The 27,012-nt window shown below is 35.1% G+C and overlaps 1 protein-coding gene across 1 annotated transcript; it reads right to left on the reverse strand.

The window, feature by feature from the left end:
• Positions 1-1,330: 1,330 nt before the first annotated feature.
• Positions 1,331-25,867, reverse strand: LOC126369127 (fatty acid synthase-like). Its single transcript, XM_050013420.1, has 42 exons — positions 25,820-25,867; positions 25,024-25,150; positions 24,238-24,430; positions 23,722-23,842; positions 22,424-22,627; positions 21,371-21,487; positions 20,522-20,685; positions 19,729-19,871; positions 19,418-19,480; positions 18,472-18,661; positions 17,862-18,021; positions 17,597-17,766; positions 17,240-17,388; positions 16,972-17,155; positions 16,329-16,441; positions 15,928-16,091; positions 15,724-15,843; positions 15,500-15,609; positions 15,232-15,422; positions 14,898-15,073; positions 13,011-13,116; positions 12,305-12,462; positions 11,835-11,955; positions 11,137-11,427; positions 10,458-10,898; positions 10,182-10,355; positions 9,721-9,851; positions 9,157-9,304; positions 8,309-8,480; positions 7,814-7,926; positions 7,468-7,632; positions 6,975-7,103; positions 5,638-5,717; positions 5,130-5,285; positions 4,437-4,688; positions 4,002-4,155; positions 3,725-3,929; positions 3,264-3,414; positions 2,835-2,991; positions 2,451-2,624; positions 2,079-2,181; positions 1,331-1,973 (listed from the first exon to the last, which is right to left on the reverse strand). Exons 2-42 carry the CDS (start codon positions 25,120-25,122, stop codon positions 1,438-1,440), a joined length of 6,948 nt encoding a protein of 2,315 aa, XP_049869377.1. The 5' UTR covers positions 25,123-25,150; positions 25,820-25,867; the 3' UTR covers positions 1,331-1,437.
• Between the last annotated feature and the right edge of the window lie 1,145 nt (positions 25,868-27,012).

Here is a 27,012-nt window from a genome sequence, read left to right on the forward strand (position 1 = left end):
ACTGCCTGTCTGACCTTCCTACCCGCGAAGGAAAAGCCAACCCAATACAGATGAGGTTATATGTCTCCGAAACGCATTTCTCGGGTATGTGGATTTCCTCACGATATTTTTCTTCACCGCTGAGCACGTGATAATCATTTTGGTATGATTAACATGAATTCGGAAAACGATTTGAATATCATAGGTTTATGCCCGTGCTGGAGTCGAACCTGCGACCTTAGAGTGAGAGTCAAGCGTTCTTCCGACTGGGCTACCACGACTGGACCCTTATATCAATATAGTAACTTATACTACTACTACTTACTATATATCAATACTATAATATATATTTATGATATATCAATGTCATACGTTGTTGAGTTGGATCTGGATAATTACTATGAATTACTTGTTATGAGATTCATTCAAAGCGGTGGCAGATTTGCCTTCCGCCAATCTAATCTAAAACAGTATGGATTATGGTTCTTTTGTGTAAGGTTTTATTTCATACTTGCCAACTTGGGTCTTTTCCAAGCAAACGCAATCTAAAACGACTATAAATAATAATAAAAAGCCTGAAGAGTATGGGTGCAGAAATAAATTGTTTAACTTTGCTTGAAGGAAAGTTGAAAACAGTTTTCTGAAGTTCAGTCACGATCTCAGTACGAGATTCACTTTGATGCGTTGCTTTAACGCTTTTCAGTGCAGTCTCACCCCGGACACTACATACAAAACATCCCGTTTTACACAGACACTACACATTGAAATCGTCGTACACGCGCGGGTGACGTCTGACACCATACGATTGAAGACTAAACTATTTCCAAGTTGGGGGTGAGATAGACCTAGCTGAGACGCTGGTGGGAAGCGAAGAGTTGCTGTTCTATACGTAATATTATTCCTTTTTCTTTGGCAGACTGACAGTTCTACATAAATTTGGTATTTTTATACCCTTGCCTGCAAAACTAAATAAGTACTGCATTTCTAAAATTATTATAACTATTTAATGGACGTTAAATCTTACAAATGTATAGTTTATTCGTTATAAAAAGCTAATAAAATTATCTATTTATCGTTTTTTATTTAAAACCTCTAACTGTTATAGTTAAGAAAAAAAAAATTAAAAGTGAAGTACTTATTTTTGCCGGCCAGTGTAGCGTAGTATATTAGGTTCGAAATTGGAACTATTTTGCCTGGATCTCCCTTCACTTGTCTCATCATCATCAATATAAGAGGTAGGTAAATAAAAGTAAACGTTGCTATACTATGGTCAAATCATACCTAAATTTATTAACATGACCACTTTGACATCATTTTATTAAAATATTATATTTATCGATGAGCACTTACTTAACAACATTTTTTTTAAATCATGATTTTGTAACAGTAATCGTTTATCTACATACGAGATAAAAATAAGATAGGAAACAACAAGCTACAAGTTTTTATCAACTACAGTTACATTATTTTGTCCAGCCTATTACTTGCTATGACAGAGTTTATTATTTCTGCTGTGTGAACGTTGTCAACAATACTTATATGGTCTGCTTCTATACAATGTACAGATACAGTGTTTTCTGTTACATTTTCTAAACCATAGCTGTCAGAGCAATTGATATATGAAGGATTAATTTTTGGTCGTAGAAGTACTATTGGAGATTTCAGTTTTTTATTCATTTTATTATGGTTATATCCTACTTTGAGGCGGTTTATTATAGCTTTGCTCATTTCAGTAATAAACTTCTCAGTGTATTTTAGGTCTTTAGGACACATTTCAATAGCGCACCTGATTCTATCGTCATATGACTCAATGGTTTTAAGCTTTTTAATCAATTGTGGTATTATGGTAGAATTTTTCGGTAGCAATATGTTAACAGTATGAATTATAAGATGGTTTTCAACAGTAAAGTCGTCATTGAAATTCATTATGTTGGTTAAAAAAGAATGAATATAGTCTGGTGAACCATCCAAACAGAAGACGACGCCTTTGTATCCTGTGAAATAATAAAAAAAATATAGTACACAAAAAATACGTACGTTTAGTCTATTAAGCTCATTTGAGACAATAGTAAGTTTATGGAAAAATGTATAAGTATTACCTTCGTCTTCTAACATTGCCGCTAATTGTAAAATGGGGAGACATCCAAAACTGTATCCGAGTAAACAGAAAGACTGTTGAGGCAATAAACGATCTTTAACCGTCTGAAAGTAAAGTTACGTCAGTAAGTAGGTACGAAACATAAAATAAAATAAAACATAAAATGGTTAGGTACCCAGCCTATTTCCGTCCCACTGCTGGGCACAGACTTCCCCTCAATCAACCGGAAGGGGCATACCCCTGTATCCCTACCATGTAGGGATACAGGGACAGAAAAGGCGACAGTGTTTTATACTATGTAGTGATTCGCCGCAGATGGCATTAACTACTTGGCCGGCAAAAAATATAGTAACATGTAGTTAATATAACTAACCGTATATAGCCTGTCAGCCATTTGTTGCAAGTCTTCATCGTTGTGGTCCAGACCGAGTTGCATTACACAAGCTTTCGAATTTAGTTTTTGACAGAGTGGTTCTAGAACGCTTGCGCAACTTTCCACACCCGGTAGCATGTATATCACATTGCGAGAATCTAGCGTTTCTTGCTCCTGTAAACAATAGGAGATAGCAAATATACGGACAGACAGATAGACAGAGACGCACCATAAGGGTTATTTGTTAAAATTTTCGTGCGCAACTTTCGATATCCTATGATGAAGATGACACGTGGTACACGTTACTATAACTATAGGTATAAAATTAGAATGTATCTGCAGGAATCGAGGCCATTGTGTTATAGTATCTTGGATATTAAATACCTTAGTAGGTAGGTAAACAAAAGGCTCCGAAGCTTGTTCTTCACTGCCAAAGTTCCTCATGAGTAACTCTAGACCAGAAGGGACTATAGTATTGGTTACTTTGGTCGTAGGTTTTGAGCTCTCGTCGTTTGTTGATTGTGTTAACAATTCTGTTAGGCTGTAAGTTAACAAACGATTTTTAAAATCCAATTCTATCACTTTTATAACAACAAATGTTGAATGAAATTGTATATTTCATGATATACTACTTATCCAGTACTATTTGATACTTAAACTAAAAAATCTAGTACCTTTCTTATTCAAAAAATATACACTTTAAACAGTGATCCCGCCATAGTTGGTAGTACTGGATAGATAGTATCTCTAACAATATACAATTTCAACAAGTAATTGGTCCCGCTATTTTGACGCTAATAAATAATAAGTAACCTTGCAAGAGTTAACATTCTTATTTCTTGAGCAGAAAGGAAAAGTTCAAATTCTCGTTCCAGCGTTAGTTTGATTTCAACAGCTGACATACTATCCATGCCTAGATCACTAAGCGGCACATTCTTGGAAACGGTGCGTATATCAGCCATACCTGTCAAAATAAGAACGTTTACAATTAGTTATTTGAAATGACTCAAATTATGTAAGTGTAATGCTGCAGAAGCTTACTAAAGAGGTTTATCCCCACTAGATCGTGGTTTAAAAATTGGTATCCAGTTGTCCAAAGATTCTTAAAGATTTAGGTAAAGTCAGAATACATACGAATTTGAGCCAGCGCTTTTGTTTAGTGAACTATATTATCTGATCTTTCTTACCCTGAACTTTAGTTTTTATTACTACGGCACTTATTCACGTTTTATTATTATCACCTATATTATGAAATACAAAATTTTAAGAATTACTCATAATTCGTGCAACAGCGTCCAGAACACTTGTCCCGCCAGTGTTCGTGGTTCTCTTCTCTGCTACCACGATGGACGACACGATTGGAGCTTTCTGTTTCAGGAACAAATCTAGGGACTCCAAACATGATGTAATCCTCTGCTGAAGAGTGCCTCCAAGTTCGATTTGAACATTCTCTGTTTGCGTATCTGCTACCAAACCCACCTAGAATATAGAAGTATTAAATCTTTGAATTCGCAGTCTAATAGTTCAGTTATTGGCGCTCTTCACACTTACGTCTCCAATTGCTCCCCACTGAATCGCCAGTGCTGGATAGCCCATTTTTAGTCTGATCTCACAGATTCTTTCCATCACGGAGTTAGCATATCCATAATTGGTCTGGCCAGCATTACCACGCCCGCAAGAGAAAGAAGAAAATACTACAAAATCTCTATAAATAAAAAGCAAAGTATATTATTACAGCATTATGAAGTTTGGCATGAGGATAGTATATTACTCTTTGGCGAAGTTTTCCATTAGAATTTATTTAAATTAATTACCAGATTCGAGTCCTGAGAGAGAGAGAGAGAGAGAGAGAGAGAGATCATTCTATTATTAAGTTTAGCAACTTTTTTCTTTTGCATTACAAAGGTTTAACATGGTCAGCTTATTCAGTTAACTGGATTTTAATTCAATCTCGCGTACTTCGTATGTAATAATAATTACACTTACTTTAGTTCAGGGCACATGGTTCTTGTCAACTTGTCTAAGTTCATCGTAGCCTTAGCTTTTGGATCAAATGACGTCTTAAATGTTAAAGAATCCTGATTTTCGAATACTGCGTCATTAAGTACTACCGCAAGATTAAAAACAGCTTTTACTGGTCCCATTAGACAAGCTTCTTTGAGCATTTCTATGCAATCTTCTTCTTTTGTAACATCGTGAGTCGATATTCGTACCTCAACCCCGTAGCTCTCCCATATCCTGCTCATACAAATAGAGATGTCAAAATCAAAAAAAAAAAATCAAAAAATATTTATTTTCTTTTCTTACATATTTTTTCTTAAACTAATTACTGGAGCCTCCTTTTAAGCAAAATATGCCTGTACCAGGAGACCCCGCTCTTCTATAACAGTAGTAAATAGGTAAGAAAGTTTTGTTACCTTTACGTTTTACAAATAAGCAATTAAAGAATGTTTGTATAATGTGTGTATGTGTGTGTGTATGTGTCTGTGTGTGTGTGCGTGCGTGTGTGTACGTGTGTGTAAGTGTGGGCGTGCTCGGGCAATGTGGGTAGATTCCTCCTGTCTATGTGGTATGTGGGTAGATGTAAATATGTAATTGAAAGGAATTAAGACAATAAAGTAAAATTGTTTAATTTCAAATTATAAACAGAACGCTGCAATGAGATATAGAATAATTTACCTGATTCTGCGCGATTGATATCCATTAGAGATACCTCTTCGGGTTGTAAGCATTAGTTTTCGTGCACCTCTTAGAACTAGCCAGTCCGCTAGTTCCATACCAAAACCTCCCAGCCCACCAACTAATAGATAGGTATGATGCCTGCTACACCAGTACCTAGATAAAACAATTTATATATTTTTTAAAAGTATATGTTCTTTTATGTGTGTGTGTGTTTGTGACATATTTAAGTCCATCGACTTAAAAAAGTCACAAACACATCGCATAAAAGATATTGTGACGATCTTAAAGCTTATCGAAGACATTGACAAAGATCGCGCAAAGTCGAAAGAAATCGAAAAATCATGAGAATAGGCAAGATAAGATAAGAAGTGTGACAACATTTGGAGCTGATAGAAAGTAAATAAGAAACATGCTAAAGAAGCGATTTATGACGAATTCAAATTAATCAAATGGAAATTAGATTATTTTTATTATGTATTATTAAGTATTTTAAATTATAACAAACCTAGGTGAGGCTTCTACGACTGTGCTTATTGGTTTCGTCATTTTTACATTTGAGTTTTCATCACGAATCTTGATAAGAACCTGTAGAAGTAAACGAATCACATATATTACAGACATAGTTTCTAGACAGCAGGGTTATTACTTCAAGACGCTTCGAATGAGATATGTCTGGAATCTGTTGGTCGAAACAATGATGTATCAGGAGGTACCCAATATCAAAAAGGTACTCAATAAAAATCCAAATTCTGGCGAAACCCCGCGTATTTCGAGAAAATAGCGATTTTCTTATATATTATAACAAAAATATCGACTCGCTAAGACGCTTCGAATGAGGTATGTTTGAAATCTGTTGATGGAGGCTGAGGTTTTGACTCATTGTCCTTTCAGTTACTTACCTACTAGTTTAGTTTAGGTCACCTTTTAATACAGGTAATAAGATGCCGCTACATTTTATTTACCTGTTTTAAAGGTAACCAGTTAAGTTTACGCACTTACTAGTCAAAATCAAAGTACAAATCAAGTACAAAGTGCCGCTAACTATGGGTCTCGTGAGGAGGCTCGGTGTCGCTCAGCGGGCAATGGAGAGAGCTATGCTCGGTATTTCCCTGCTCGATCGAATCAGAAATGAGGAGATCCGCAGGAGAACTAAAGTCACCGACATAGCTAGAAGAATTGCAAAGCTGAAGTGGCAGTGGGCAGGACACATAGCGAGGAGAACCGATGGCCACTGGGGCGGAAAGGTTCTAGAATGGCGACCACGTGTCGGACGACGCTCAGTGGGTAGGCCCGCTACAAGGTGGGCCGACGATCTGGTGAAGACCGCGGGAAGCCGCTGGATGCCGGCAGTGCAGGACCGATCGTCGTGGAGATCCTTGGGGGAGGCCTATGCCCAGCAGTGGGCGTCGTACGGCTGATGATGATGAGTCAAAATCAAAAACATGTTAAATCATGGTGCAAATCCAATGCAAATCATACGGCAACATTTTGAAAGCCCAACGTGTTAGGTACTTTTATAACACATAACAAACGTAGCATTACGCATGTGTTTCGGAAGGGGTAGCCAGAGGTCTATTACATGTATATTATTATACTTATACACCCACTTCTCGCCAGTTATATTTGTTATTATGTCGAAGTTTATTATGGTCATTATAACGTTTTGCCTCTTCCTTTTTGATGCGGCAAAGGATTGGAACTGCCGTCGTCCGTTTTTCCATCTCGTTATAATCTGTGACTTTTCAAGGCTAGAGTGAATACGCATTTGCTAGCACTATACGCATTCATAGACATCAGGTGAGATTAGTCAATCGCAAGCCTATTATGTTAAAAAAAGAGTACTTTGCCAATATGTTTGCCTGCTGCCATAAATCTGTAGGCCGGTTCAACCTCGTCTGTTTCAAATGTATAGTAAGTCAGAGGCCGCACAGCTCCACTTGCGATACCACCAATAATAAGCGTTTGAAGATTCTGTAAATAAAAAGGCCATTACACGTGACACGTTATATCATAAATACATAGGAACAAGGAACGTTTTTCCACGATTTATAATGATTCACAAAGTTTCACAAGGTTTCGCAATGTTTCGCAATGTTTCACTACGTTACATAGCATTTCAGAATGTTTTGTGATGTTTCGCAATGTTTCACATTGCGCAAATATTTATTACGTATATCGTATTCAGCGTCATGCATTTTATTCAGCGTTGTTTTCGTGTATTTGAATCATCCTCTTCTACACTCAAGCATAAAAATATTATGTATCAATGCAAAAGTCAGCAGGTTCTATCAACCAAAAACTGGGTTACTTATATAAAAATAAAATAGGTACGTACTTTTCTTATATTGCTACTCTGCTTGTCAGAAATATAGTCTAACATAACGCCGTGAAACGAAGCTTCTTTCTTTATGAAACACATCTGAAGTTCTGTGTTGAGGCCGATATCGTACTTGCCTATTTCAAGGAACCGACCACCACGTGCTAGACAATTAACTGAGGCCTGGAAAAGAAAATTATCTATTTTGTTAACATTTATTATCATCTTATACCTAACAACATATTCTCAAGGCCGGTTTTACCACTAAGTGATTAAGAGTCTGATAACACTGCCAGAATTTAACTCACATAGACAGGTGATCAGACATTATATCAACAGTTTCTGAAAGAGACCTAAAAATTACCTGAAGTTTATCATCTGACAATGAGTTGAGAACAAGGTCAACGCCCCTACCGTTTGTCACACGGAGAACCAATTCCTCGAAAGACGTATCTCTTGAGTTTCCTATGTGACTGTCTGTAATATATTAAAAATAAAATATTAGAGTTTATCCATAAGTAAAGTAATTTGGATAAACAATATGTTAAGGAATAATGGGTTTTGGTAAACCGATACCCGTAATACCTCTTCTATTCTTTTGGGATTGTGATATGATGACCAACCTCATCTAAGACGAGTCTCACATGACACGGCGCACCGCGCTTAGAAGGTAATCGAAGAGAGAGGTGTAAACAAAAAATGAAAAAAAAAGCTAAATGATGTGTATATGTTTCGTACCTACTATTAATTCAGGGGAGATTCGTACCCAGCAGTGAGATACACGCATAGACGCTTCACGTTATGCTGCAGTGTCTATCTTTGTGTGTGTGCGTGTGTGTGTGTGTGTGTGTGTGTGTACCTTTAAGTTGTGGGAAAAGTCTTTTAATGAAAGCCTTCTTGGCAGGCGTGCCGACAGTGGTGAACACCTCCAGCCCATGATGTAGAGCCACATTAATGGCCGCCTGGCCCACGCCGCCGGAACCAGCATGAACTAGCACTGACTCTCCATGACGCATTTTGCCCATTAATACCTAAAAAATAATTCAAATGATTTATTTTCAAGTAACATAATTGAAGAGAAGAAAAAACAAGAAGAAGAGAAAGGGAGAGATATAGAGAGGGTCAGAAGAGGCAAGATGATTGGACACTTAATACGACACGACGAATTTATTAAAAACATCATAGAAGGGATTCTACAATATATTAAAGAGAAGGCTAACGTCGTGTCTTATAAGGAAAAGAATAGGCATTTGGGAGACAAGAATGGAGAATGTTACACCGACGAGAGTGTGACTCTTAAATTAGTGATAATGAAACTCCTTGTATTAGTACGAACTTATATAATCTAATTTTTAATGTTAGTATAATCAAATTAAATTAATATGTAGGTCACAACAAATATAAATGAGCTCAGCGGCTTGGGGTATGGCATTGCAGTCACTATTTCAGCAGTGGAGAGTCCCACCGATTCACAGTCATTTTTTCTATTTGTTACCGGTAACACACATTTACAATACATAGTAACTAATACCAGAAATATACTGAGAAATAGTTGTGAAAAATATATTCTCTTCTTTCGTGTGGGTTGTGAGGTGGGTTAGCAACCTTGTCAACTCTGATGTCAGAGTTGTTGAAACATAATATATATTCAGTTGTTTTTATTATTGTGTACCATATTCTAGAAGTAAGATGGAAGTAGGTACTGACCAAAGATAGATATGCAGTGGCATAAGCCACAGGCACAGTAGCTGCTTCTTCAAGAGTCCATTCATCGGGAATACTATATGTCACAGAGCTCAACGTCTTGACTAAAGTGCTGATTCCGGAAAGGCATATCGCCATGACACGATTTCCGCTGAAATAAATAACATATTTTTAAACAAATAAGTCTATTTATGTTTCATAACATTAGGTAGATATGTTATGGTTAATTGTTGTGTTTAAAAATATGTAATTTATTAAGACTAATAAAAAAATACAAATTTTACCAATCTGTGATAAGGCACGATGAATTCGTTAAAACACCATGGAAGTGATGATATGAAAGGAGAGAGGAATGGGAAGACCAAGAAAAGCTTACATGGAACAAATCAAATAAAAAAAATATACGGTCGAATTGAAAACCCCCTCCTTTTTTAAATTCGGTAAAAAGACGCACGTCATGACTTATAATGATGTCAAAGTCTTAAGATAGAGTTAGATAAAAAAAATAGATACTTATAGAAAAAGTGTGGAATTTATAATAAAAAGGAAATTTCAATAAAAACTAACTTGCTAGTTTTACCAGCCACTTCAATGCCCTGCACATACTCTTGTTGAATACGACCTCGAGACACTGCGTCCACACTAACTCGACCCATTGCCGTCATTACGTCTCCGAAGTTCAGTGCAGAGTAGTACACCTGTTGGACCAAATCTAATTGTAGTACCTCATCGTAAAAATCGTCAAAAGAATGACAATATTATTGCACCGCAAACGATATTACAAGGTACCGCTGCTAATTTCTTTATGAGGTGACAGTTGTCCAGTTTTATTTTAGACCCTGACTTTGAAGATTTAATTAGGTAAGTATACATTAAATAATCAGTTGTTACTTGTGATTGTGCTATATTTACCACAAAAAGTTACATATCCCCGCGACACGTTGTATTTACTTATAATCATTTTTAGTCTTGTTATATTTCTCATTCAACAAAATATGTTTTAAGATAATAAAGTTTATTGTAATTACATGTATAAGTACGTCCATCGGGTCTTCAAATACTTCAGTTTCTGTAAACGGGCCTTCCCACCAACTCAACGAAGACAAATCTCCGATAATTTTGACATTGACAAACGCATGACTTGCTGAAACCTTTTTGTGTAGATCTCTTATAAGTAAATGGCGATATGTACCCCATTTGCCCTGTAAGTATTTAATAACACAATTAATTAAATATATCAATTGTATTCAACATCAAAAGTGAAACTGATTATCACGATTAGCTTCACCATAGGTTTTACGTACATTTAAGTATACATTGATAGGCAATTCTTTGTCTAGCTGTTCTTTGTAAAATTGTAAGTTAGGGTCAAAGCCAGGTGCTGTTGGATCGCTTATTAAAACACCAGTTACAACATCTCCGCCAGGTTCCTGCCTCAAGCAATTAACTAAACCCAGCAAACCGTTGACAGGTTCATTTTCATTGTACAAAACAACATTATGTCCCTCTCTCATTACTTCTTTCACTTTTTTAATCCAAGAAAATGTTTCATCTTCAGTTGTTATTTTGATATACTTCTTAATTCTGTTTATCAATTTTTTTCTTAACAGAACGAAGCATTCAGACTCCGAATTGTAATATGTCACAATATCGTACTCTTTATGAATGTGATGTGGTGGTGGTGATTTCTCACGACTTAATATAAAGCATTTCTCTTTTAGAGTTGATGCAGCTTCTTGGAGAACCTGTAAATTATAAATATGTTATCACTATTTTAATTTATAATTATTCTAAGTATAATGACGTAACAAACAATAAACACATGTTTTTTATATAAAGATGTGCTTAAGGATAATGTGAAACACGATTATGTAAATGAACCTCAAAAGGCCCAGCTTTCTAGACACAATAGTGAAACAAAGGGCTGTGACTTTAAAACAGTAAATAATATAATAGATGTCTAATATCATGAATATTACTCACATTCAGCCTGGTTAACAGATTAGCTCCTATGAATAAAGTAGTGTTTGTCTCCTCAGATAGGCTTTTGTTGGAAACTGTAACTTTATCATTTAGTTTTAGTGATTTTTTCGTAAATACAATAAGTTCAGCTTGTACCAAAGGTAGATCTCCAAGAATACTATCAACTAATTCAATGACTGGATCTAATCCATTTATATTATACTCTTCATCAATTATTTCTATAGTTTTGAATTTGTATGCCAGGACCGTTTCAAGAATAAGTTGTAGATTAACACGGAGTATATCTTCCATCTAGAAAGAATATTCAATCAAAAAGTCTAAAAAACTCATCTACCAAAAGCTGCGTGGCCCTTATTTCTTTTTTTAAATTCAATAAATTAATATTGAATGATTGTCGAAGGAACATTAACGGACAATATTTGAATTAATTAGACTTAAAAACAGATCATAATCTACTTCAAATCAAATGTGGCTATAGTATAGTAACATAATATACGTCAATGCTTGGTGATACTTTGTAAAGTCTAAAAAACTCATCTACCAAAACCGGCGTGGCCCTAATTTGTTTTCTTAAAATTCTATAAATTAATATTGAACGATTGTCGAAGGAACAATAAAGGACGCTAAAGGTATGTAATACATTTATGTAAAAGATATTCTGAAAAGATATGATACATATCAATAAGATAGATACTTACTTTCATAATATTCATGTTATAGTTAGGAACAAATTCATTCCTTTCATATACAGGTATTCCAAGCGCAGATTTCTTTGATAAACTTACCACATGTTTACCAATAATTTGGACTCCACCCGCTCTGAAATGTTTTTTATAATTTAAAAAAAATATATTCACACTTACTTAAAATTATGTGAGTATTAAACAAAAATATTTGAATTAATTAGACTTAAAAACAGATCATAATCTACTTCAAATCAAATGTGGCTGCAAATTGTTCTGTGATTGTTTATGGGTATAAATGATACTTCCCTATAAAGGATTACGCGTTATTTATCGCGATGTACTTAAAAAAACTTAGTCACTATAGTAATTTATTATACGTCAATGCTTGGTGATACTTCCTGCTAGTAAAATTCAGTTTTAAGAACCAGTCACTATCAAAACCGAAACAGAAAATACGTATGTAAAAATTTGCATAGTATTACCGTATTATATCAGCTGCTTGATATAAGAGGCATTCAATCGATTTCTCAGGTAGCTTCGGGTCCATTTTAGCTATTATGTCATTATGCCGATCAACATCTATGGAAAGTTCATCGAATCTGGTGGGCACGTAAAGGGCGCGGGTATCAGAGACGATCAGCTGGAAAATACACTAGTCGTTACTGTTACAACTCTATATAGGAAAATCGTAGGTACTGGGTTCGTTCCTGGTGGCGACATTGCACAAAAACACTTTGTGATCCCTCATCTAGTTAGGGAATAGCAGGCTGATCACCCGATTGTCGAAGAGTAAGATACATACATACATATAGTACTTTGGAAGGCACATCAGGCCTGAGGCGGTTTGATAGTAACCCTGATACCAGGGTAATGGAGGACGATAATTGATCTCACAAACCACACGAGATTAGAAGACTATAGTCTTTCAGACAGATAAAGTTTCGTACTAGCGCAATTGTGTGTGTGAACTTGAGAAACGTACTTTGTGGTTAGGCAAGCGATTACAAAAATCGGGTGTATCCTCGGATCGGTGCGGGGCGGAGTGTGACTTAACAGGAGCTGTAATTCAAATCCCGTCCGAGTAAAAAACATGATCTTTTCTCTCTTTATGAGCTTCCCCCAAGCAAGGGTAAATGCTAACAAAATCAAGTTTAACAAGTTTAATGCTAACAAAATCAAGTTTCTTACCTGGAAGTGTAACATGGTGTCAAGAAAGGTGACCCAGTTGCCTTCCCACAGCAGACTCCCACGGCTACCGTCTATACTGCACTCCAAAACGCCGTGAAATGCACCTCTGCAAAAAGATGACATTAACAACTTATTGCTGGGCACTTGAGCTGAAGTTCGCGCCCAGTTGACCACCTTCAAGCCTGTTGTCTTACATTTTTGTACTGGGCGAAAGTACTCAACGCCCCCCATTTATCCGGTCAAGTAGTCAATACCATCTGAGGAATACTTACAATACGAGGCCTGCCTTTTAAGTTTTGTCGTTTGAAGAAAAAAAGACAAGTATAACCTTAAAGTACCTTTTATAGTTTTTCAAAGTTATTCACCACGAAGTTATATACATTTTTTCATTCGCTCGAATCAGTTATTATAAAATTTATTCCACTCCAAAGTGGAGGTGTTCAAAACGGCTGACTTGAAAGCGTTGACCGCTTCTTCACCGCACTGGAACCTTTGACTGCGAAGAGTTTTCTTAATTTTAGGAAATGTAAAGAAATCATTGGGGCTTAGGTCAGGATTGTATGGAGGATGGTCAAGAATTTCTACGTTTTCCTGCTTCACATAATCGTTTGACGAGCGGTGTGTGAGCTTGCGTTGTCATGGTGCAGGTCCCTGAAATGCCTGATTTCGCCTCTATCTCTTGGTATGTCACATGACGATTGTTGAGGATTAGTTGTCTCACAGCAACGATATATACAGGGTGTTAGTGACGTCGTAACGAAAACTTTGAGGGATGAGTCAGACCATGATTCCGAGTCGATATCAAGTGGATTTTTCCGTCGCAAAAATCATGCATTTTTTTAGTTTTATAAAATTATTTTCAATTCTATACATTTGCGATGGAAAATTCCACTTGATATTAACTCAGAATAATCAGCTGAATCATCCCTCTCAGTATTCGTTACGATGTCACTTACACCCCGTACAAGTACATACGGTAGCCATACAAGTAGGTATGGGTGTTAGTGACACCGTAACGAATATTGAGGGGGATGATTCACACCATGATTCTGAGTTGATATCAAGTGGAATTTCCTGTCAAAAAATTCATGAAATTTTTGTGTTTTTTTTGAATTATTTTCCTATCCATACTTTTGCGACGGAAAATTTCACTTGATATCAACTCAGAATCATGGTCTGAATCATCCCTCAAAGTTTTCGTTACGATGTCACTAACACCCTGTATAATCATCTATATAATCTTCAGTGAAGGCGGATTTTGGACGTCCTTCACGAGATTTGTCACTGAGTGTCGTATGTCCACGCTCGAATTCTAAATACCAGCGTTCGATGGTCCGCAGACATGGCACTTCATTGCGGAATACAGATGTTAACTCTTCGAAATACTGAAGTCGCGTTAGGCCCCTTCGAAAGTTATAGAAAAATATTGCACGGACATTTTCCTTTGTAAGGTTCATTTTCGGACGTTACCACACAGATTCAAACCAACGCGGTGACTAAACAATTGCATTAATCCTAATGCTTTCAATTGTTTTGATATTCGAAATTCCAACAAATTTGAATTTTGAACAGTTCTAAATTCAAAATTGGCGCCAAAATATGCAAATGACAGAACTTAAAAGGCATGGCTCGTATTAGTCACATCGTAAAATAACTAATAACAAAAACGAGTTCTGACGAATCTAATTGTATGATATTATTCTAAATCTACTTTTGATGTTTCTAGTTTTAGGCATACAGTGATTAGGTAAGCGTGTACCAGCTTAGATTGTAAATCTTTATCTACCATCAGGGTAGATTGTGATTAATAAAAATATAAAAAGTTAAAAAAATATATGTTGCAATATATCGATATCAGAATAAAATAGTTTTATAATTCATCCTTACGTGGATCGATATCCTCTCAGATTAAGTTCTTTGGTGCAGTCTTTTAAAGTCATCGGCTTGGCATCAGGTGTATTTTTTTCTGTCCGGGGCGCTAGAGGTACTACACGATAATCCTTGGCTATATTTTTTTTCTCATATACGCGGCCTGTTGCGACCAGTTCGCCTTTTTCTGTAATCTAAAACAAAAACTTATCTTGCGTAAAAAATTAAGTATATAATATAATTTTAGATAATACCAGAAGTGATCGGTATTTTATTATTTTACTAAACTTGAAGTTACTTTTAAATAAAAGATTTATAATAATAAATTTCGTTTTAATGGGGTTTAGATTACCTCAAAGTGACCACTGCCGTCATGTATCGTGACAATAAATTCTATTTCGTCATTCAGGGATACAGTCGGGTCTCTATGCATGCAAACATTTTCAAATACAACAGATACTTCAGTATATTGACGCTCAGATTTCATTGCCAATGTTTCCCAAACCATAACGATATAATTAGTCGCAGGAATTATGATACGACCTGAAACAATTAAGCGTTTCTTTACTATAAATACCATAAAAAATGAATAAAAAATAATATGAGATAAAAACTTTTACCATCAATCAAATGTCCAGCAATGAATTCCTTGTTTTCGTCTTGAAGAGAAAATCTTACTAATCTTTCGGATATTTTCAGGGGTTGTACTGGCTTGATTGAACACACAAACCTAAACAGAATGCAATTTTAAAATTAAGTGTTCTCGACTGATAAAATGACCACACAGAAGAAAAACCACATCAATACACAAAACAATAAATAAAACATTATTATGATTTTTTACCAATCTTCACTATGTTGCCATTCTATTAGATGTGCTAACATTGGTGTACTCTGTGCTACAGGAAATGCAACATGAGGGTAGATGTTCGCCAAGCGGGGATTCAATCCAACTTCAAAAAGCCTGAGTAGTAATAAGAAAAAATATTAAAGTGGAAACCTTTTGAGAAGGTCACAGAACAATTTATAAAGATAAACAAAAACTCACTTCCCCAATGATGTCAAAAACGTTGTCAAATAATCGTCTTTTGTGCTGCTTAAAGATATAATGACATTTGTCTTGGGTTTGGGAATTGTAGGCATTGTCTCAGAAAATTCTATTAAAATAGCGTTTTGAAGTCCCATATTGGTGGACAGTTTGACATTTGTATCCTGCGAATAAAATATTTTTATATTGGGCAATTCGAATTTATTTGAAATTGAGAAAATGTTTAAAATAAATCACCCGTGACCGTGAGTTTCCCAAAGCACGGCTTTTAACTTAATAATCCTTCATTAGAAGAGACAGTTCTTCAAGAACTGACTTGATATTAACAAGGATAAAACGCCTTGTGGAAGTTTGGAGGTCTAAACAACGGTCGGTGGACATAATGGTTAATAGATGCTTACATATTTCGTATTCCCATTCTGAGCACCCTCTTGTGGCGATGCTTGTGTCACCCAACGCTGTGAGCGATGCAAAGCAACGGATTGTAACTTCTCTCTTAATTCTTTAAAAAATCCTAGAGAAAAAAACACATTAGGAATATTAATAACCAGTGAATATATCTACAGTAATATTATCATTTATCTTAAGGCGACTAAATTAAGGACAATGACTGTAATTGTATGTGACCCGTCCCCCCTTTCGACAGATACTTTATAAGTGAACGTAATTTCATTAATATCTTTAAAAAGACTACCAATCAATTTTAGCTTCAAAATCCATGGGGTTTAGAAGTATTAACTCGCTAAGGCGCTTCGGTTAAGATATATCTGGAATCTGTTGGTTGAAACTTGAAACAATGATGTACCAGGAGGTACCCAAAATCAGAATTAAAAAACCCGAATTCAAGCTAAACCCCGTGTATTTCGAGAAAGTCGCAATATAACACAAATAATCAACTCGCAAAGACACTTTGAATGAGATAAGTCTGGAATCTGTTAGTGAGTACAAATCGTTTTTATGGATATCCCTACATCAACAGCTTATAGAATCCAAAAATATATCTGGATGTAGAGATTCGATTAGAAAAAACTAATTGAAACTCACCGGTATTTTTGAAATGAGCTGGAGAATTCGCAATATTAATTTTAGATAACTCTTTAGCCATAATTTCTTTTGACTTTAAAACAGTGACGAAACTTGCAACGTCGTTGGTAAGGCCGCTAATAGTACAGTCGTCAGGATTATTGTGGTACGCGACGGTAACTGTAGCGGGGCATATGAGATGGACCTAAAACATACGACAAAGTTTAGGAAAATAAGATACGCAGATTTAATAAAATAAGTTTCTTTAACTTAATATTAAATAAAATACCTGTTCATAACAGAGTTTTACCAAGAATATTGATCTCTGTTTAATTATTGCTTCAAAATGTTCGCCTAAATCATAAGCAACCTTGATGGTTTCTTCAATGGTCAAGCAATCGTCGGCGTAGGCGCAACAAAGCTCCCCAAAACCATGCCCTAGGAAAAAGACGACAATGCGATGTCAGTTTAAAGTCGTAAGACCCGAAGTCTTTTAAATTCCTATTTTAAAATATCAGTCATACTAAACTCAATATAACAAATCGAGGGTATTTTCTCTCTCTTTTTTTATAAATTAATGGGAATCGAAACAATATTACAATTAGATCCTTATAGTGCATAATCATGAAATGTCGTATTCACTTACCAGCAAATAAATCTGGCTCTATACTTAAATTTCTTAGAACTTCCGTCAAACCTATTTGAAGTGCAATAGTCCCAACTAGCGAAAGTAATATGCGATCTTCATTCTGCTTAAAAGGTTTCGAAATAATGTCGACCAAATTGATGCCTTTAGATGCTAAAGGTTTTTCACATCTGATGAATAAAAACATTTGGCTCTCATAATGTAAATGACGCGGTTTCATTTTTGAAGCAATCATGGTACGGTGGATTACTAGTTCAAACGTTACCTGCTTATAGCTGTAGCAAATGGGCGTATCTTCAGAAGTTGACTCGCCATTCTATGCCAATCAACCTCTACGTTAGAATATAAGAACTCGACAGGTCTGTTTATGAACCATATGTGTTGAACATCACGAGCTATTGGTATACTCTTCAACTTTGTCGATTCTGAAAACAAGGATACATATTAGTTTTATTAAAGTGTAGGTAAGTCACTCTAAGAGTCATGTTTTTGGCTCACCACGGTATGTGTGGTCGGGCGATCTCACAACATAGGCTATGTCTTAGAGCAGATAATACTCAAGCTTCTATGTTGGACTGGAAGAAGAATTAAAAGCATAAACCGCGTTCAGCTGCTTAACTTCTTGAAAAGCCGACGAATAGATTGTGTTCTTTCTAACACGATGGATCACCATTATGGAAATCACTTTATGATTCCTTAGTTTGATTAGGACATTACAGGCTCACCTGATTGTGCTTAGGAAGCGGCGACGACGTGCGAAGAAGATGGGTTGATGATCTGTTCTATACGGTTCATTATGATCCCTCTTAGGACTTATTGTGGATCTGCCCTTACTCGTTTGTGTTTATATGAGTATCTATGCAGATAAGACTTACGTAATAGTACAAATCCCCTAAAGTTATGACCAGCAATGTCTTGTTCGTGGATGGCGTGCCAAAGTCGGACCTGGTCTACGTCTACAGGGTGTGACTCCAAATCGTCGAGTATTCTGGCAACAGCGGACTCTGTGCGACCTGACACACACACCAGCCGTGGGAGATCGTCACAAGGTAAGCCTTCATTTATCTAAAAAAATATTTGAACAAATAAAAATATCACATTTCTTAGGATTTGTGTTATTGTAGATAATAAGTATATAATAGGTATATTCAATCACTTAATTTTTATTTTGTGACTTTGTACTAGGTATATAGGAATGTACTGGAACAACATAATTGGTCGACCAGAATATTGCGTTGTTTCTTGGTTTTTATCTGATCACCGAAGTCAAGCAACATTGGCCGTGGATAACAGCGTTATCTCACTAGGACAATATGGTTGCACTACTAGCGGGAAATTATTCGGGTTTCGATTGTACAACCAGGTGAACCCTACCTACCTACTCTGCCGCGTACGGGGCAGCCCCAACCTTGCTCTCTGTTCGATTGGGGATGAGAGCCCCTATTTGCGTCGCTGCATTGGGCTGCACGCGCCCAAATGTATTATAAGCTTTTGATATTGTGTGTTATTTTTATTTTATACTAACATTAGAAATAAGTCATTTACTAACACATATGAGTCGATGGTTACTTGAAATAAAGATTTTATTTATTTATTTATATGACTGCATTCATTTTTTCGGTGTCTAAGTGCGATAGGACCTTAACGCTCGGATTGAAGTTATTTATCTATTTCATTACCTTGGCTCTAGCTATGTTCTTCAGGAGTAGGTATATGCGCATTTGCCCCTCCGAAACCGAAATTGCTTATAGCAGTCAATCCTTTATTCCATGGACGTTTCTCAGTAACTACTTTAATACGGCCTTCTGTGAGACATGGTACCTGGCGGGGTCTACTTAAGTTTATGTTCGGTGGTATATAACCAGTGCTATAAGCTATTATGACCTGTGAAAAAAAATTAAAAATGATTTTAAGGCTTAGAAATACAAATAAGTTGAGTAAATATTCAAAAAAAGAAAGAAGAACTATGAATGTTCATTTCAGTTACAAAATTTTTAAATAATGTAATGTTTTTTCAAACAGAACACATCTTTTGATCATTTTGTTAGTCATTTAGATTAAAAAAGCTTCTTGTATGACGAGAAAGACAACTTGCACGTTATTTGAACGAGGATGAAAAAAATACGGTGTACCTTGGAAATAGAACACAGGGCCGACGAAGGCTCAGTATGACCTAAGTTGGATTTGACTGAACCAATAAGTAGTGGCTCGGAACGTCCCGTGCAGAAGATTCCATCGATAGCTGAAAGCTCTTCAGGATCTCCTACGAATGTACCTGTAAATTGGAAGAAAAACCAAGAAACTGTAAATCAAAATCTTAAAATTCAATATTTTAATGCTGGTTTGGAATTACAGGCAATTATTAATATAAGAACGCGTTTAGCTGCTTATTTTCAGTATGGTGGAAATTTAGCTAAACAGAGTGTTAATAACATCATAACGAAAACTTTGGGGTATGATACAGCTATTATTCTAGACCGTCATCAAGTGCAAAATTGAAGAAAATTTTAGTGTTTTTTTAAACTTTTTTCAGTCTCATATACTAATAATCTATACAACACAGAGGAGATTGACCAAAAGTGGTCCAAATATCCACCCTCAACGAAATCTATGTGCCGAAATATACTTACCACTAAATACTGAGTAATAAATATCAAACCGCAGTCAAAATAGATGTGGCTAAATAAAAAGTCACGTTTTTTAATTAATTTGGATACAATACTATTAAACAAAACATTATTACTATGAATGTGAAATTAATGTTAATAAATTCTCTAGGTCCGATTGTAATCATCATTAAAATAATCGCCCGCATCAAATACATACCCTGTATACGCAGTACCTTCTATTCTTTATTCTATGATATCTGGGCAGTTAGAAGTATGTACGTATAGTTGTTATATAGCTATGGTGAACGAATCTCACCTGTCCCATGTGCTTCTACAAACTCTACTGAGGAAGGGGATACTCCACATTCATTGTAGAAGTCTTGCAAAAGTTGTCTCTGCACCTGACCAGACGGATATGTGATACCCTTGTCTTTATAACCGTCGCAATTGGTTTTCACGTGAATTACTTGGCAATGGGCTCTGAAATAATTATATTTGACTTAATAAATTTATGTACTGAATAGTAATACTGAAAGATTTTAAAAAGAATTACACGAGCACGCTAAATAATTAAATAAATAAAAGTATGACGTTTACTTTTAATTAATTAAAAATATAAAATAAGTAATTAAAGAATTTCTATAATGTTAAAAATCATAATAACCATTAATTTTTATCAATCCAATAAACATTTGGATTGATATTATGCATATTTAAGGGTGAAAGTCAAAATGTCAAGATTGGTGGCGAACTTTCATATTATTTTTTCGTGAAAAATTGGGTTCCGACATCCTTTCGGATCCTTTTGGATCCCTTTTCATGTCGGAACCCAGGATTCTTTTGGATCCTTTTTCATGTCGGAACCCAATTTTTCACGAAAAAATAATATGAAAGTTCGCCACCAATCTTGGCACATTTTGATATTCACCCATAATAGTTAACTGCATAAAATTGGTGTGTAGAAACAGTATAATGAATATTTTTTCGATTTAAGATAAGATAGGTTAGGTAAGATAAGTTACAATTTTAAAAGTAAGTACTCATCATAATCAATAGTCAGTCATCGATAGGCGAAGGTGGCGTCGTGATTTGCGAATATCTATTTCGGGTATTTTGGCCATATTTTGAGCATTGTCCTTTATGAAAAATTTGTAAAAAGACTCACCTTCTTGCATGTTTCGCTTTTTGCAGTAAACAAACTACGACAGCTTCTGATCGAACATATCCGTTCGCATCTTCAGAGAAACTGTTGCAACGACCGTCGGGTGACAACACTCCCAGCCTCAAAATTTAAAATTTTCATTATTATTTTTATTTTTTTATTACATTTTTTTGAATTATTCTTCAAGGCCAAACTAAGCAGCTTGACAAATCAATTTTTCAGTGGACATGTCGTGACCAGATCGTACAATTGATCATTCCATAATGTGATCGACCATTTCATAAAATGATCCTATTTCATGAAATAGCCAACTTAAGTTGACCATATCATTGAAACGTCAACCATTAATGTTATTTCAATCAAAGTTTGGCCATATCCTTAATGTAGGTGTCGGTGTCCATGCAATGAGTTGTAATACAAATGCGAATAGTCGATTAATTTCTTATGTTCAAATTATGTACCTATTCGATATGGAAAATTGTACAATTACATTGATTCACCAGCGTCACTACCGGTGGATAACATTACTAATTTTACGTTATGATAGCCAACGTTTGGCCATATCATGAGGTAATCATGCATTTAGTTGCTCATATCGTTAAACGTTTTGTATTCATTGATCTGGCCAAACTACATCATGATGTGGCCAACGAATGATATTCTATTTCATGAAATATAACCATTTCATAAAATGATCGAGCACATCATGAAATGATCAATTCTAAGATCTGGCCACGACATACATATTGGGTAGGTATCTAATTTGAAGTTGGTCTTCGTCATGATTTGGGTTGACCCTGACTTCAATGCTTTTCAATATTAATAAATTACGTAAAAAAAGTAATTGACGTTACAGTGACGTTACAGTTAAAGAAAACGGGTTACATCAAAGCAATTAATATAAAAGGCCATATTGCAATTTGACATGCACTTAATTATAAGTATCTACGCAATGTGAAATAGCTACTTTGTTTTATAGATGAATTGCTTCAATGTGGCCTTTTTAACGCCCCTGCTCAGCGTTTTGAAGTCGGTAAAGCCAACAATATCTTATACCTTGCAGCTTGTAATGTGATGTGAGGGTTCAAACAAAGGTTCACTCCGCAGACTAAAGCAGCATCGCAGAGACCTTCGCGGATGGACTTCAGTGCATGGTCCATGGCATAGAGAGAGCTGGAGCAAGCAGTGTCCACATTGTAGGCAGGACCTATGACTCCCAGCCAGTTGGCAACACGACTTGCTAACATAGAGCGCGAACATCTGCAATATTTGATTATTATTTTTTTTACACAAAACATAAACCAACAAATGTATTACACCCACAACATTTTTATTTATTTTTAAATGAATTAGATTGTCCCCTGCCCATATGCTCTGATTTTTTTGACTTTGTATTCTTTTCTTGTATACAAAACTGTGATATGATATATCTTTATATAAGTATCCTATTAATTAAGTACAATTCAATATATACAAAATTTTACATTTCAAAAGCATACGTACATATATTATACAAGTGGAATAATGTACAAAATACAAATACAAACATATTTATTCGTGAATGTTGCGTGTTACAAGATATTACAGTGTTGTCATCGGTCTCAGCACATTGAGCCAAGAATTGGCATATGAATTTACAATTGTCATGCATATAACAAACTAAATCAACATGTTAATATGAACTTGACAATAATTCAATAATGTAATTCAAATTTTAATTCAATAATAATAAATTCTAAATGTCATGCAGAATAATATATCAATCATTAATTTCAATCTATAAATAAAAGGAAAAAGAAAATCCACATAATTTACAAATCAATAATACTTAAGTAACTAAAATAATAATAAATATCTAAATATCACAATAAAAAAATCTTCTCAGGTTAAATCAAATGTCAAAGTCAAAATCATTTAATAAACGTAATAATTACAGATAGTTGGTCCATGTCTTGGCTAATAAACATTTTACGTCAGAAGTATACGACAATCTCAACAGCAAGACATCTGTAAAATATTAATTTTAAAAATTACATGCCAATGCATTATTGTCATTAGAAAGACCCCAAACAAAGATGATTTTATTTTTTTGAGTATAGAATATTGAAAAGCAATTTTATTCAGCAATTCCTGGAAGGGCAGATATATATTTAAGTACTTATCTACGTAAGTCACACGAGTAAAATTATAGAATAATGACAATCCATCGAACTAGACTTACAAAATAACATAATAATTATTATTTCTACCTACTTAGCTTCCCTACAATAATTTAAAAATATGATCTAGTGCGGTAGTCTTTTTTTATTCCTACTTACCATCAGCCTTTTCTGTTCTGTAACGTGGTAACTTACCCAGTAAACCCATGTTCATTAACTTGCATCATATCATATATAAATTGTTTTTCTGATTCTGTAAAACATTCACCAACAAACACACCAGTTCTTGTGTTTTGCAGTTCTTTTGGGTTGATACCTGTAACATAATGAGCCATAACTTTGAGTAATAATGTGTGTTCATAATTAATAGTGGAGCGTGTTAAGAGAAAAAAAGAAAAATAAGAAAATAATATTGGTAAATATGATTAGTTATAGCTGCCAGCCCTACCATCAACCTTCGCTTTATATACCGCTTTTGTAATCCAATTATCCTTCATCCACTCTACGTGTTCAAATCTACTTAACATTTTCTTCTCAATCTCAGTCACTTTATCGTCTTTTACACAACATTCCTCTCTTATCACACTGTTCCTTAGTAATAAATACCTCATTTCCTACATTCATGCTTCTTCTGCAATAGCCAAAACATTCACTACCGTACTTTAGCGACGTGTATAAACTATTATTATTACTTATATATTATTCAAGTACCTGCATCGATTAAACATTCATAAGTCTTTTCTAATAGGATCCTGCCACCGGGATCCATAGAGTGAGCCTCCTTATAATGCACTCCAAAGAAAGAGGCATCGAACTTGTTGATATGGTTCATTTTCCCAGACCGTTGTGGTATTTCTGGGTGAGTGTGTTTCCATCGCCTGTCATCATCGGATATAAGATCCACCTGTCAAACAGTTAAGGACAATTTCATAAAAGAAAGATTTCAAAAGTCTGCTTTGGCCCGGATTCGAATCCCTAATTCTTGTCAATGTGAAACGACTGTGTTTACCATTTCACCTACGGTTTCTCAACCTTTAGTCATATCGAAGTTTTCTATAAGTAATGTATATTTTTATGATTAAAGCAGGCTACAAAAGCTCTTTTATTGACAATTAGCTTGTTCGTTATTTACAAAAATAACCGTTAATTACTAAGTAGGGCTAATAAAACAAATTCATTACGTGTGCTATCAAGTTAATTGTCACCAGAAAATGCAGTCAAATCGAATTTAAAAATAGTAGTAACATAATACCGAGCTATATTTAAGGATAAGTATACCTTATTGACAACAGCCTCCCTGGCCTTATGATCTGGAGGTCTGTCTACGAAAAAATAAGATGATTCCGTGCTTCGGCGGGCACGCTTAACCTATGGTCTCAGCTCCACCAACCCGCAGTAGAGCAGCGTGGTGGAGTAGGTTCTCCCTCTGATTGAGTGAGGGGAGGCCTGTGCCCAGCAGTCGGACTTATATAGGCTGTTTATGTAGTTACGTTATACCTTATTGAACAGACTTTCTCTCAATTGTTTCACGGAATCACAATTGGGGAAACATCCGTTAATACCGCTGATTACAATTTCTTCATCCTGTACGTCCATTTCTTTTACGCTCCTGATGAGTAGCGATCTATAAATACAAAATTTAAATTTAAGAGATGATTGTAAGGATTTCCGGAGAGTATGTAGGTAAATAGTCCGCTAAGGCACGGTACTGAAAAGTAAAGACGCCCGAAGGATGTAATATACGATCCTGACGACCCGATTAATTAATTTTGTACGAGATGAGAGCCTTCAGCGCACCCCATTTGTTTGGCCAAGTAGTAAATGCCATCTGCGGAAGTCAACAAGATGTCACGTCAAAAAAAAATTAAAAATGTTTATCCATTATTTATTGCATTAAGAAATAACTTCACGTATTGATTCCAACAACTATGAGTTCAAATTGCTAAAGTAGAATAAGTACCACATAATAGCCGTTAGAAACCTGATATATTATCCTTTTCTGTTTTCTGTGTATATTATTAATATAATTGTTATATAAGTAACTAAAATATTTAAATGCACTCGCAATGTTTCTCATTTAAATAATATAAAAAAGTCATCAAAATCGGACCCTCTGCATTTCACTCAAATGCCAATAACAAATCTCCGCAATATTTATACTAAAAACGAACGATTTCTATTCGAAATTAGTTTTAATGACGATAAACAGCATAATAAATATCTAAGAAGAGATTCTACAGAACAAATAGTCCTTCTAAAAAAAATACAAGGTTTGTATTTTATACAGTCTTACCCTTGAAAGTATATTCGAAGACTGTACACCGAAATTCCAGTTAATAGATTGAAATTCAGGCCTAGAGTGAACGATATAATATGCCAAGGTAATTATAACAATACATATACAGGGCGTTACTGACATCGTAACTAATACCGAGGGGGATGATTGTGGAGTAGAATTTCCTGTCGGAAAGTTCATGAAAATTTTAGTGTTTTCTTAATTATTTTCAGTTCTATACTTTTGCGATGAAAATCTCTACTCGATATCAACTCAGAATCATGGTCTGAGTCATCTTTCAAAGTTTGAATCATCGTTACGATGTGACTAACACCCTGTATGTATAATATCGCCACATATAAACTCATTTAAAACTTTGTCAGTTGGTAAGGTTATTTTTTTAAGTAAAGTTTTTACATTTTTTTGGTTCTAAATTAAAATATTATTTCGCGCGTCAAAACTACATAAATCACGGTCGCATTCTTTTTAAGGCTAGTCATAGCTACAAATTGCAGGCACAGATCATAGTAACAAGAGAAATATGCCCTCAGCACTAAATTACTCCCTCTTTGAAGAGAGGTTGGGAGCAGATATGTAAAAAAAATGATGCAAGATTTATAATTATGGGACATTTCGCAGTTTTCAAAGTAGAAAGTTAGAAATTCGAAGTTTAGGAAATGGGAACCGTGGGTACCACAAATTTAACGTGAGCGAATCCGTGTGAAAAAGCTAGTAATATAATGCAACTAGCTATACAGTGACCTTAATATAGTGATCCAGCCAGGATAGCACACTAAGTATTCTAGTTTTCGCAGGCTTACCTTCAGTAATATTGGTTTGCGAGGACTAGCTTTTATTTAATATTCTATACTAAAAAGGTAATAAAAAATACCGCATAATGCCACCGACTGCTATAACTATAAGTAGTAGGTACAATATAAACGAAGTCGATAACGTTAAATATTTTACCTAGGTAACTAAAAATATATATATACGATTTATTTTGCGATATTTCGTAGGTTAACAATAGGTTTATATTATGTAAAGAGTTTTTTTTCTATCCTTATTATTATTTATAAAGTTACCTACGTCGGTAAAATTCAAGCGTTGAATAGGTGCCGCGGTTTTGATTTATTAGATGTTCTAGTAATTACCATTACAGTCTTAAACTAACGCGAAAATTAACTATTATTATTACTTTAGTTACATAC

The sequence above is a fragment of the Pectinophora gossypiella genome, chromosome 8, assembly GCF_024362695.1.
Source record: "Pectinophora gossypiella chromosome 8, ilPecGoss1.1, whole genome shotgun sequence".
In the NCBI taxonomy this organism is placed as follows: Eukaryota; Metazoa; Arthropoda; class Insecta; order Lepidoptera; family Gelechiidae; genus Pectinophora; species Pectinophora gossypiella.